This window comes from Brachyistius frenatus, unplaced genomic scaffold (genome assembly GCF_029030835.1).
Source record: "Brachyistius frenatus isolate BFR_SWC_R1_liver_20210118 unplaced genomic scaffold, ASM2903083v1 Contig_161, whole genome shotgun sequence".
Lineage (NCBI taxonomy): Eukaryota > Metazoa > Chordata > Actinopteri > Embiotocidae > Brachyistius > Brachyistius frenatus.
Window position 1 is genome coordinate 662,477 of NW_027210760.1, and position 13,467 is coordinate 675,943.

At 38.9% G+C, this 13,467-nt stretch overlaps 1 protein-coding gene across 1 annotated transcript; it reads left to right on the forward strand.

Moving 5' to 3' along the window:
- Positions 1 to 1,155: 1,155 nt before the first annotated feature.
- tmprss2 (transmembrane serine protease 2) lies at positions 1,156 to 12,680 on the forward strand. Its single transcript, XM_069716667.1, has 14 exons — positions 1,156 to 1,493; positions 3,108 to 3,923; positions 5,088 to 5,143; positions 5,375 to 5,567; positions 6,642 to 6,731; positions 6,863 to 6,979; positions 7,089 to 7,218; positions 9,265 to 9,381; positions 9,474 to 9,514; positions 10,945 to 11,113; positions 11,619 to 11,785; positions 11,884 to 11,979; positions 12,209 to 12,351; positions 12,456 to 12,680. Exons 3-14 carry the CDS (start codon positions 5,129 to 5,131, stop codon positions 12,612 to 12,614), a joined length of 1,437 nt encoding a protein of 478 aa, XP_069572768.1. The 5' UTR covers positions 1,156 to 1,493; positions 3,108 to 3,923; positions 5,088 to 5,128; the 3' UTR covers positions 12,615 to 12,680.
- Positions 12,681 to 13,467: the final 787 nt, after the last annotated feature.

Below are 13,467 nucleotides of genomic sequence, written 5' to 3' on the forward strand. Positions count from 1 at the left end.
CAATTATTCCTATGAGAACACTTAGTAACATGATCTGTGGTTTCCTTTTAGGTAGCAAACTGTGGCATCGTTTCGACACCAGCGTCATGGAGGCACGGAAGACTCAAAATGTGACAGCAGATGCCACTGTGGAGGTCCAGCGCTACCTTTCAGAGCCAAATATAAGCAGGCTGGAAAACCCTCTGGAGTACTGGGAGAGGCAAAAATTACTGTATCCAAATTGATATAGACTTGCTCTTGCGTTTTTGTGCACGCCAGCATCTTCTGTACCCTGTGAAAGGGTGTTTTCAAAGGCCGGAGAGGTTGTGTCAAAAAAAAGGAATCGTTTAAAACCAAAAACTGTTGAGAAACTGTTATTTCTGAATAAAAATGAATAAAATGTCCCCTGTCCTGTACATCATTGTCCAAGTTACACAAGCATATTCAGTCCCCTCTTCCTAGTTCCACAAGCACTTCCACTGTCCTCTGCCTGCTTAAGCCCATGCCATTTTCCTAAAGTGACAGAAAAACATGATTACACAACCTGCCATATCATATGATACTACCATTTTGGGGAAATTTACACACACAGAATACATTCAAAAAATATTTTATTATGCACATATGTGATAATTTATGTACAGAAATCATTTGGTCATACATTTTTGTAATTCATAGTCATTCCCAACAGCCATAACAGACACAACAATTCAATGCATCACATGTGGTTCAGATACAGCTGCCTGTGATTATACACTTGGCCAGTAGGTGGTTTCGTGTGCACATGAAGCTTCGAGTAATGAACCCTTTCTCGAACCAATTGGCTGAAGTGGTTCGATGCCTCATGAGGCTTCATCTCACCATCACTAGGCTTTAGAACCTTTTCTAGACTGATAGATCTCAATTACTTTCTTTCTCATTTGTTCCTGAATTTCTTTGGATCTCGGCATGATGTCTATCTTCTGAGGATCTTCTGGTCTACTTCACTTTGTCATGCAGGTCCTATTTAAGTGATTTCTTGATAGAGAACAGGTGTGTCAGTAATCAGGCCTGGGTGTGGCTCGAGAAATTGAACTCAGGTGTGATGAACCACAGTTAAGTTATGTTTTAACGGGGGGAAAACACTTTTTCACACAGGGCCATGTGGGTTTGAATTTTTTTTCTCCCTTAATAATAAAAACTTTAATTTAAAAACTGCATTTTGTGTTTACTTGTGTTATCTTTGACTAATATTTAAATTTGTTTGATGATCTGAAACATTTAAGTGTGACAGACATGCAAAAAAATTGGAAATCAGGAAGGGGGCAAACACTTTTTCACACCACCGTATCTGTCCAAAGTCATATAGCTGTTGCTGCAAAAAAAACAACAACTATAAATTCTAAAACATGGATAGTTCACGCACAACTTCACTCCTGACAGCACAGGACTGTATATACCAATTCGGTATCTGTGAAATGTAGTGATAATCTCCCCTTTCATCTCCTCAGTTAGGTGTTCAATAAGGTAGGTAGGTAGGTAGGTAGGTATTTACTTTATTAATCCCCGAGGGGAAATTTTTTCACTACAGCAGCATACATACAGAAGCAATAAGACAATAATAGAAACAATATAATAAAATAATAGAATAGAATATAATAATATAATAATAGAAAAGCAATAAAATAAAATAGCAGTAAATAGCAGTAAAAAATATAAATATAAAATGCACAGTATATACAGTACATTATATATCTATATATATTATATACAACAAACCAAGAAACACAGTCAACAGTGTTATTGTACTGTGATGGATTTTGCCAGAGGTGAGTTATTGTAAAGTCTTATGGCAGTCGGCAGGAATGATCTCCTGTATCTGTCCTTGTGACAGCGGAGCTGGAGGAATCTTTTAGAGAAAGTGCTCCGCTGTCCCTGCAGCAGGTGGTGGAGAGGGTGGACAGGATTATCCAGTATGGATAATAGTTTGTTCAGCGTCCTCCTCTCTACCACCTTTTCCAGACTATCCAGATTGCAGCCAATGATGGAGCCGGCCTTCTTAACCAGCTTGTTAAGTCTGTTGGTGTCACCGGCTCCAATGCTGCTCCCCCAGCAGACCCCAGCGAGGTACAAAGCACTGGCCACAACAGACTGGTAGAACATCTCCAACATCTCGCTGCACACATTGAAGGATCGAAGTTTCCTCAAGAAAAAGAGTTGACTCATCACCTTCTTGTAGACAGCGTTGATGTTGGTCTTCCAGTTCATTCTGTTGTCGATGGACACACCCAGGTACTTGTACTCCTCAACCATGTCCACCTCCTCTCCCAGAACTCTCAGCGGTTGTGGAGCCGTCGTCTTCCTCCTGAAGTCGACCACCATCTCTCTGGTCTTGGCCACGTTCAGGAGCAGGTGATTCCTTCCCGCCCACTCCACAAAGTCCTCCACTACTGCCCTGTACTCATCCTCCCGTCCATCCCTTATACATCCTACCACTGCAGAGTCATCAGAGAACTTCTGCAGATGGCAGGACTCTGAGTTGTACTGGAAGTCAGTGGTGTATAAGGTGAACAGGAAGGAGACAGAACAGTTCCCTGAGGAGCTCCAGTACCACTGACCACCGTATCAGACAGCACACTGCCCAGACGGACAAACTGTGGTCTGCCTGTCAGGTAGTCATTGATCCAGGAGACGGTGGACGTGTCCACCCCCACCACCTGCAGCTTCTCACTCAGCAGCAGTGGTTGGATGGTGTTGAATGCACTGGAGAAATCAAAGAAAGTGATTCTCACAGATTCACCGTTTCCATCCAGGTGAGACTGAGCTCGTTGCAGCAGGTAGATGATGGCGTCGTCCACTCCCACATGAGGCTGGTACGCAAATTGCAGAGGGTCCAGTGAAGATTTCACCAGCGGCCTGAGGTGGGCCAAGACCAGCCTCTCCAGCACCTTCATCACATGTGATGTGAGGGCAACCGGTCGGTAGTCGTTGAGGCCAGATGGAGTCGTCTTCTTGGGGACAGGAACCAGACAGGACGTCTTCCACAGCACTGGGACCTTCTCCTGCTTCAGGCTCAGGTTGAAGAGGTGTTGTAGGACCTCAGCCAGCTGGACGGTGCAGGTCTTCAGGACCACGGGGAACCGAAAGAGAATAATAATAATCATTTTATCCTAGTCCCTATATTTGTTAAATGTTATCATACTTAACTTAAAAATCATTGCGTTATGGTCACAAATGTGTTTTGTGAGGTCATCGTTACCTTTGACCACCAAGTGCCTGTGCCAAATGAACACAAAACAATATTCTTGAGTGCCCAGCAAGGGCGAGTGTGAGGAAGAGAGATTGTGTGTGTGAGAGTGCTTGTGACAGTGTGGGAGATGACCACACACTGGAGAAGATTATGAAATTACATGTCTGGCAACTGAGTTCAGATTAGTTTTGAACATTTATGAAAACCAGTCAAACTATGTCTGCTGTCAGCTGCTGTTTGAGAGGGGAACTCCCTCTCAAAATACCTTTTTGTTGAGCTTGGAATATTTTTGTTGTTTTGTTTAATTTGAACCAATGTGTGCAGATTTAAGTCAAATTCTTGCTGTATGTACAGATGTTTCTTGTTATGGCATTTGTTTTGTGTGTCCTTTTGCATCACTGCTTTTATCTAATGAGTTCAACTTAGTTACATTTTATTTTTGGCAATCCATTATCATCTACTTTAATCCAGTCAGTAAAAACATGTACAACGGTTGAGCTGATGTCACTCAGTAGGGCAGGATGTTCTTCAGTCCGTTCCTTGTGTTTTATTCCCCATGTTTCCTGCCAGTCAACCGCTTTAAACATCCAGTTAAATATTAACAGAGTCTGAAAAGTCTTTCAGGCACTCATGTTTTTTAAGCCTACTTGACTTTGGACATCACTGATTACACACAAACCGCTTCTCTTTGGAAGAATAAACAAAAACGCTTAAGGTAAGGACTGCATCTATTATTCCTCTTTTTGTTATATGTACCCGTGTCTGAATGACAATCTTTATGTCAAACAAGCAGTGACCACTTGTTACTTTGATTCATCTTGATCCTCCTTTCAGTTAAACCGTGAGGAGTAGGAGAGGCAGCTTTGGTTTTTGAAAAAATGTTTATGTAAAACATCTTTAGGAAACTGATACTCGTTTAATAGATGTGTTGTTCCATTTCTTGGGGCTTAATGCAAAATATTTAGGTGGAAAGACCACATTCTTTTACAGCAACTTAAAGATAAGTGTGGTTTTGTTTTTGAATACCAGCATTTTTTTAAAATGACGTAAAGTTCAGTGTAGTCAAATGAGTTTTGCTTTCTATTGGTTGAACTCCCCTGTTTATATCGCAATGAGGGTTTTCTGGCAAAGATTATCAATACACAAACGTCTACCATAAACCTATACAAGAAGAGACGCAGCTCAATGATGCATCACAATCACAGTGGAGAACACACAACTGTGCAGAATTCCTAAATTAAGTTTCCCATTTTCAAATCAATAGACGGACACTTCTGGATTTGGTCCTGTGCTCATTGTTTTCACTTCATTCACCCTATCTCAAACCTCCCAGTAAACACAGGAGTGCCGCCTTCATCAATACCAGCCCATGTTAGCTAAACAGCAAACGCCCAGTGTCATTTTTCAAGTGCAGTATAAATCAAGTGGTGCACAATAGGCTATCTTGTGTAAAAAAGGTGTGGTCTTGGCTGTTTATTAGACTGAGAAATGGGGTTACTGTGAGGCATAGGGAGAAACACGGGAGCGGCGGGACAGACACAATTAAACTGCTAACGGGATCTGTGGGAATTTCAAAGTAGGTGGAAATTATAAGAAACTTTAATTCAACCTGTTTAGATGCAGGAGAAGTAAGCAATGTATTTGGAGTTCTCAAAAGGTTCTCATCAGTTTAGGGCTTGTTTGCTAATTGATTAATATGTTTATTAGTTTTATGGTAGTTTTTGTGACCTAAATTCTTGATAAACAATATTTTATTTTATTTTATGTATATTATTACCTTAATGAATTTTTGAGCTTTAATGGTCATCATGTGCATCATGTGGGGGACAAATCACTGTACTTAATGTTTTATAAATAAAAACTATACCACTTTTTCCAGGTTCGACCGAGTTCCTTCTGGGCAGTGAGACCAAGTTCAGCATGAATAATGATCATGTAAGATTAGTTTTACTGGAAAGCAACTTCTTTAAAATCCTTGGGCATTCATTTTCAAATTATTTTTCTTTGGTTGAGAATGTATCTTTGCTTTAAACTGATGTCTCAGGTTTATAAGTGAACTTAATGATGTTTTGTCTAAACTAAAGCAGATCAAATGATTATTACAGTCCCTATAAGTGTTGGCTTTAGAACATTAAACCTACTTTTTTTAAATTTTGTTATCTCCAGGTGAATGTTCCCACCTATGATAACATAGGGTTTCAACACAATGAAGAAAGACCCCCTTCAAATTACCCTGAGCAGTGGATATACCCTTCCTTCCCGCCGCAGACCCCCGGCAATATCACTGTCACTCCCCAAACCATCAACACCTCCTATACAGCACCAGCTGGAAAACCACATTCTTCAGGATTAAACAAAGGTACACTGATATTTGAATTTTCAAGAGCCTTTATGAGGTGATACTGTGTGGAATAAAACGATGGGTAAACAATGACTTTTAGTCAGTCAGAGGGTAAATATCCATTCAGATAAATAAAAACGTGAAGTTTCGCAGAATCATAAACTTATGTTTATGTTCATTTTAAAAAAACAGTTTTACTTTGCCTTTTTGAAAAGCTGAATTAATAAACAGTAACACACACCCCTGCTCAGTTCAATAGCCTATCGTCCTAACAGATTCTTGCGTCATCTGGTATGACTTAACAGTTGATTGTTGCTAAATATTGTTAGAGAACATCAGACAGATACCTCTTGTGTTCTAACCTGAGAGGGAGTTTGCTCATTTTATTTATTTTCCAGTAGCACAGTAGCACCTGACTGCTGTGGTACCGTTTTATTATTTACATTACTATTATCCGTTAATTATCCAACACCAAATCATGTAGGCTAATACATACTGCGACAGTGTCACTGTTGACCTCGCCAAGTCGTGCAAAGATGGTTATGGTTAGGAAAAGTCATAGTTTGGGTGAGAATAAATCATTTTATATACGTAACATTACATAAATCACACTACTTAACATACATTGTCAAAAGTAACTTACATTACTTAAAAGAAAACCATGCCGCTTTTTTTATGAACTGAAACCCTGGACTCCCAGGTGAATTAACCACCCATTGTACTTCATCACGACTTTCATCACATGATCTCCACCTTTGATCTGGATTATGCATACGTTTCCTTTTCACACCTAGGAAAGGCAAAAATGTCCCTGACACAGTATCCATTATTGGAATGAATGGTTACACACTTTGCCATGACACCGGCCGGGCTTCTCACCTGTGGTCACATTTGGCTGATGTTCAGAAAAAAAGTTAGCAAATGAACTTGCGTCAAAAAGTTGAATATGTCGGCCAAAAAACCCCAAAAAACTGTTCATTCACCGTTTGCAATTTCCAATTTGCATTTTATTTTTATGTAAACATGCAAAGTGGCCAGTGTCCAAAACTCAATATAATGTTTTAAAATGTTTTTGTTATTTTACTTCTACAGGAACAAAGAAATGTCATTGGAAATACGCGTGTGCCTCTCTATGTGCGCTTGTTGTACTGGCAGTGGCCGCACTCTTGCTCTGGTACTTCTGTAAGTTTATTTGAAGATCTTCTGTGTAAAACAATTTTTTTCAATGCAGGACTTTAGGGTGACATTATCCATGTGTGCTCTTGTATGTGTGCTGTATACAGTATTATGTCAGTACCATGTATGTGTTGCAGTACACTACCAGTGTTTACTGGGGAGGTCGTGTGGACGTGGTGGGAAGTGTTTGAGCTCCTCCCAGTGGTGTGATGGTGTCAACGACTGTTTGCACGGAGAGGATGAATCTCAGTGCTGTAAGAAATTCAAATCAACACCCCAATCTTCCCAACATATGTTAGCATTTGCATGTGTGAGTATGTGCGTGTGTGTATATACATGTGTGTGTGCGTGTGTTTTTCACAGTTCGCCTCCATGGGACCAACTTCATGCTTGAGAGTTACTCATCAAACAGCCAGACGTGGATGCCTGTGTGTGCTGACAGCTGGGACAACAACTATGGGAGATCTGTGTGTGAGCAGCTAGGCTACGAGAGGTGCTGATTTTCCTACTTATGACTTCCTTCTTCACCTTTGTTTATTCTGATGAGTCAGCTGTATAGAAGTTAGCTCATACTGCATGACCTACAACTATTTTTTTTAAGCCAGTTTCCATCGTGCTGGTACTTAGGCTTATGCCAAAAGTTTTTAGTGTTTTCCTCATTTAATGTTTTTTATTTATTGTACATCAGAAACACACCGCCATGCAGCTATACACAAATATATACACACACAATATATATATAGACAATGCAGACAATGCTTCAAATATGGATGTTGCTGCAAATGAGCTACAAATTCTAAACCATTGAAGCTTCACTCACAACCTCAACTTCAACAGCAAAGAATATCTGAAAACACCATAGTTCCCAGATGGACACTCAAGATTGTGTCAACAATTCAGTACCTGTCACAAGTGAAAAATATGGTCACAATCTCCCCCTCTGTTCCTCAGTTATGGTGTTGAATATTGGCCAAAAATATTTTTTGCAGAACATATTTTAACAGTGAAGCTGACATTTTGGATACAATTTATAAATTCTCAAATTAGACATTTGTTTGACATGTTGTCATACAACCCTGCTTTCAAAACAGTTGGGACGCTGTGTAAAATGTAAATAAAAACAGAATGTAGTGATTTGCAAATAATATAAACCCATATTTAATTAAAAATAGAACAAAGACAACTTATCAAATGTTGAAACTGAGAAATGTTATTCTTTTATGAAAAATATATGCTCATATGATGCCAGGAACAAGTTTAAAAAAAAATTTGGGACAGGGGCATTTTTAACTCTGTTTTGCTTCATCTCATTTTTCAACAATACTATGTAATCGTTTGGAAACTGAGGAGACCAGTTGCTGAAGTTTTGAAAGTGAAATGTCTGTCCTAGTTTTGCCTGATGGGCTTTGTAAACTGATTTACATTTCAACTTTATATTGTTCGAACCTTCTGCGATTTACTCTATGGGTTGAAAACCCCTGATTTAGATGAAGTAAATAATGTGGTTAGCTCAAAAAGCTTAACAGGAGAGAAGTATTCAAAGTAAATCAGTTCGCATGGACGTTTCTAAGGCTGCTGTGATTGACAACACATCCGTGATCGTGACAGGAAGCGTATGCCCAATTTTTTCCCTAACGGTGACAATTTTATAGTAAAGAAGTTCATGAATTCAATATGATGAGATATGTAATCACACCAGCATGTTCTGGCTCTACCCCAGGGTCTCCTCCCAGTTGGGAGTGCCCAAAAAACCTCCAAAGGGGAGGCAACCAGGAGGAATCCTAATACGATGCGTGAGCCATCTCACCTGACCCTTTTCAATGCGAAAGAGCAAGTGGCTCTATCCAAGCTCCCTCCGGATGTCAGAGCTCCTTCCCCTAAGCAGAGGAAACTCATTTTAGTGGCTTATAACCACGATTTCATTCACTCACTAGTCACTATCCAAACCATGTGACTATAGGTGAGGTTCCCTCTTCATCAAAACAGTCCAAGATATTTCAACTACTTCCCCTGGGGAAGGTACCCTGAGGGAGATATCCACTGTTTTCTGGTAGAGAACCATGGCCTCAGACTTTGAGGTGCTGACCCTCAGCCCTGCCACTTCATACTTGGCTTCAAACCTTCCCAGTATATGCTGAAGGTCACAGTCTGATGAGGTCAACAGCCCCACATCATATGTGAGTACCAGATCGGCAGACCTGACAAATTTGAAGAAATTCCATCAAGGCATTCTTGAGGTTTACGAGAGTGAGCTAGACAGACAACCCGATTAAATTTAACTTTGAAAAGATTCACAACATTGTAGACCAGAGGGACCAACAACAAACACTGTTAAAGGTACTCAAGACAAATTAAATACCTAACTGTAGAATTGGTTCATTAAAAACAGAAAATGAAATAAAAAGATAGTTTTCAAATTGTTTAGATATACACAGTTTCTTTCAGGCATGCGTGACATGACGTGCCCAGTTCCAACTAAATGCAGTATGATGGTCTCACCTCATGGTTTTACATGTTTGTCCTTGCGTGTGTCCCATAGGCAGGATTATGTTACCTACAGTCAAACCAGTGCCGGTTCTTTGGCCTCCAAAGGATACATGAAGCTAAAACCTGAAAGTAACTATGAATCACAAATACAGTCACAGCTCACTCACAGGTATACATGCCCACTTATTCCTGGATGATCAATTTAAACAGTGTGTCAATGATAAAAATATGTTTGCTTACATGTCATCATTTCCTTAACAGCCAATTATGCTCAGCCAGAGCTGTCAAACTTCACTGTATTGGTAAGCTAATTTATTTCACTGAGACATAACTGTAAGCACTGAAATACAGTATGAAATTTGATATATGCAAAGGCATACCTCAGGTGGGGGCGAATAAAACGCTGTTCCCCAAAAAGATAGGATGCTGTGTAAAATATAAGTAACAAAAGAATGCAATGATTTGCAATTATTGTAAACCAGTATTTAAATAAAAATTGCACAAAGACAACACACCAAAGTTTGAAACAGGAATTTTATTGTTTGACAAATATAAGCCCATTTTTAACTTGATGGCAGCAACATGTTTAAAAATAGTTGTTACAATGTCAACAATAGACTGGAAAAGCTGTGGAATGCTAAAAAAAAACAAAAAAAACCTTGTGGAACATCTCACAATTAATTACGTTGAATGGCAACAAATTAGTAACATGATTGGGTATAAAAAGAGCCTCCCAGAGAGGCAAAGTCTCAGCAGTAAAGATGAGGAGAGGTTCACCACTCTGTGAAAGACTGCGTGGGAAAATAGAGCAAACATTCCAAGAATAATGTTCCTCAACGTAAAATTGCAAAGAACTTGGGGGTTTTATGATCTTTGGTCTATGCAAAGGGACAAGACTGAAAACCAATATTGGATGGCCATGATATTTGGGCACTCCAGTGGCACTGTATTAAAGATAGATATAATTTTGTGAATTCAGTGGAAAACACAACATGGGCATATAAACACTTCTGAAAACTTTTGTATGTAACAGTTCATCGTTGCTTCAACAAATGCTGGTTAAAACTCTACCATGCAAAGAAGAAACCATTTATAAACATGATCCAGAACTCTGCCTTCGAAGTGAAGTGCAAAACTGTCCTATGGTCTGACAAATTAAAATTTGAGATTCTTTTTGGAAATCATGGACACAGCGTTCTCTGGGCTAAAGAGGAGAGGGACCATCCAGCTTGTTTTCAGAGCACAGTTCCAAAGCCAGCATCAGTGATAATATGCGGGTGCATTAGTGAGCATGGCATAGATAGCTTGCACATCTGGGAAGGCACCATTAATGCTGAATGATATATACAGGTTTTGGGGCAACATATGCTGCCATCCAGACAATGTATTGTTCAGAGAATGCTTCTCGTATATCAGCAAAACAATGCCTAACCGCATTCTACACTTATTACAACAGCATGGCTCTATAGTAGAAGAGTCTGCGTGCTAAAATGGATGATTTTTGGATATACATGAATACAATTTCATTATTCAATATGTTGTCTTTGGTCTATTTTTAATTATATATGGGTTCACATAATTTGCAAATCATCAACTTGTGTTTTTATTTACCTTTTATATGCAACTCTCGCAACGGGGATGTATTTAAAAGAACAGAACATATATTTAAATAAAAGTTTTATTTTCTTTGACTTGTGAAAACATGTATTTATATTAGGTTCCTTTATCTTAGAATGTGGGAAGATTTCATCTGATACCAGTACTCGTATCGTGGGTGGCACGGACGCTGTAAATGGAATCTGGCCCTGGCAGGTCAGCCTCCAGATTAATGGCCAACATGTTTGTGGCGGCTCCATTATCAGTCCATATTGGATCTTGTCTGCTGCACACTGCTTCCAAAGGTGAGCTTGAACCCTCCCCTTCCCTTCACCTGTTCTTTATGAATAAATTATTGTGATTGAAGTTGAGTTTGCCTCAGTTTACACTGCTGTTTGCCTACTATCAGTTCACAATCTTAACATAATAATGGCTCAATACAGTACTTTTGTGTGTCCTATCTAGAGCTTCATAACACTAGTCTGCCTTTGTAGACAATTATCAGTACTCTGAAATTGTACTTTACAACAACAACAACAACTATTCATATGGAAGGTCACTGTGTCAATGCTAAAACTGTCAAGCTTGGATGAGTCAGCCAACCAGTGTTCACGTGATGTGTAATTCAGAACTAGAAGGAGTTTGTCTCGGCTTCTTTTACATAATCCTGTACTCTTTACAACATGAATACCCATTTACCTTGTCTATTCCAAATTCTTTTTTTTTTAATTTTTTACTGTTTTTTGGAATAAAATTCAGGAAAATAATCTGATATTTGTTTTATGTTTCACCTCCTGTTTACCAATGCAGGTACTCCAACCCTGAATTGTGGCAGGTATACTCTGGTGACGTGAGCTTGTCCCAAATGATGTTTGGCAAAAAAGTTCACGGAATCATCAGTCATGAAAATTATGACAAAGAAACTAATGACAATGACATCGCTCTCCTAAAGCTCCATTCACCTCTGACTTTTACAAGTAAATGCTTGCAAGTTAAATTCATATTTCATTAATTGAATGAAGTTCATATCCATACCAATGACAACACTTTAAGTTCATACATGTTCATTTCTCAGGAACAGTGAAGCCAGTGTGTCTTCCCAACGTTGGTCTCGATCTTTCTGCTGGAACTCAAGTCTGGATCACAGGATGGGGAGCTTTGAAATCATCTGGTGAGCTAAAACGCAAAGCATGTCCAAATTTCTAGTTGAATAGAGAGTTTACAATATTACATAGTTTGTTTTACTTGAGAAACCTTCAAACTCGTTCATTTCAATTCCTCCGTGCAGATTATTTGTTGAAATGTTTTAGGGATCAAATGCTTTTTAAAGATTAAAGTAACAAGGGGAACAGCACTTTTCATGCTTAACTGTAGGGTGTACAATCATTCATTTCTCTCAGGACCACCACCCGATATACTAAATCAAGCCCAGGTGACCATTTACAGCAGAGAGACCTGTAACAAACCTCTGGTGTTAAGTGGACGAGTCAGTCACACCATGATCTGTGCAGGCAAACTAGAGGGAGGACTTGACAGCTGTCAGGTTAGTCTGAGTTTGTTCTCTCTGTCACAACTCTGGCATGTATACACACATACACACTTATGTACACACTAACCTGAAATATTTATTTGTCTCGTGTGCTGCAGGGTGACAGCGGAGGGCCCCTGGTTGTTAAAGCAGGAGATCTATGGTGGCTTGTAGGGAGCACAAGTTGGGGGATTGGATGTGCTTTGAGGAACAAGCCAGGGGTCTACAGCAATGTCCCCTTTTTTATTGACTGGATATATGAACAAATGCAGCTATAAAAGCTTGATGAAATAGAGACCTATTACTTTAATATGCAATTAAAAAAAAAATAAAAAATAAATAAATCCAAATTAATATGAATAAATATTGAGCCTTGAAGCATGGTGGCTCCTCTGTACAAATACAACCCCATTTTCCCAAAAATGCAGACACTGTGTAAAATGTGAATAGAAACAGAATGCAACAATTTGCAAATCTTGTAAACCCATATTTAATTGCAAATGGATCAAAGACAACATATTAATTGTTGAATCTGAGAAATTTTAGTTGTTTTATGAAAAACATACTATATAACTACATAAATAAAGTTGAATTGAATTGAATTGAATTGAATTGAATTGAATTGAATTGAATTGAATTGAATTGAATTGAATTGAATTGAATTGAATTGAATTGAATTGAAAAACATATGCTCATTTTGAATTTAATGCCAGCAACACATCTAAAAAAAAGTTTGGACAGGGGCGTGTTTACCACTGTGCTACATCATCATCCTTTTAACAACAACATTTAGGAACTGGAGTTTTCAAAACGAAATGTTTTCCATTCCCTGCCTGATACAGGATTTCAGCTGCTCAACAGTTCAGGGTCTCCTTGGTCTTATTTTTCATGTCATGATGCTGCAATTAAAAAAAAAAATGGGTGACAGGTCTGGACTGCAGGCAGACTGGTTTATCACCTGGCCCCCTGAGGGGCCATCCAATATTGGTTTTCAGCTTTGTCACTTGGTACAGAGATTTCTCCAGATTCTCTAAACATTTGTATAACTTTATATACTATAGATAATGAAATCCTCAAGTTCTTTGCAATTTTACATTGAGGAACATTATTCTTAAATTGTTGCACTATTTC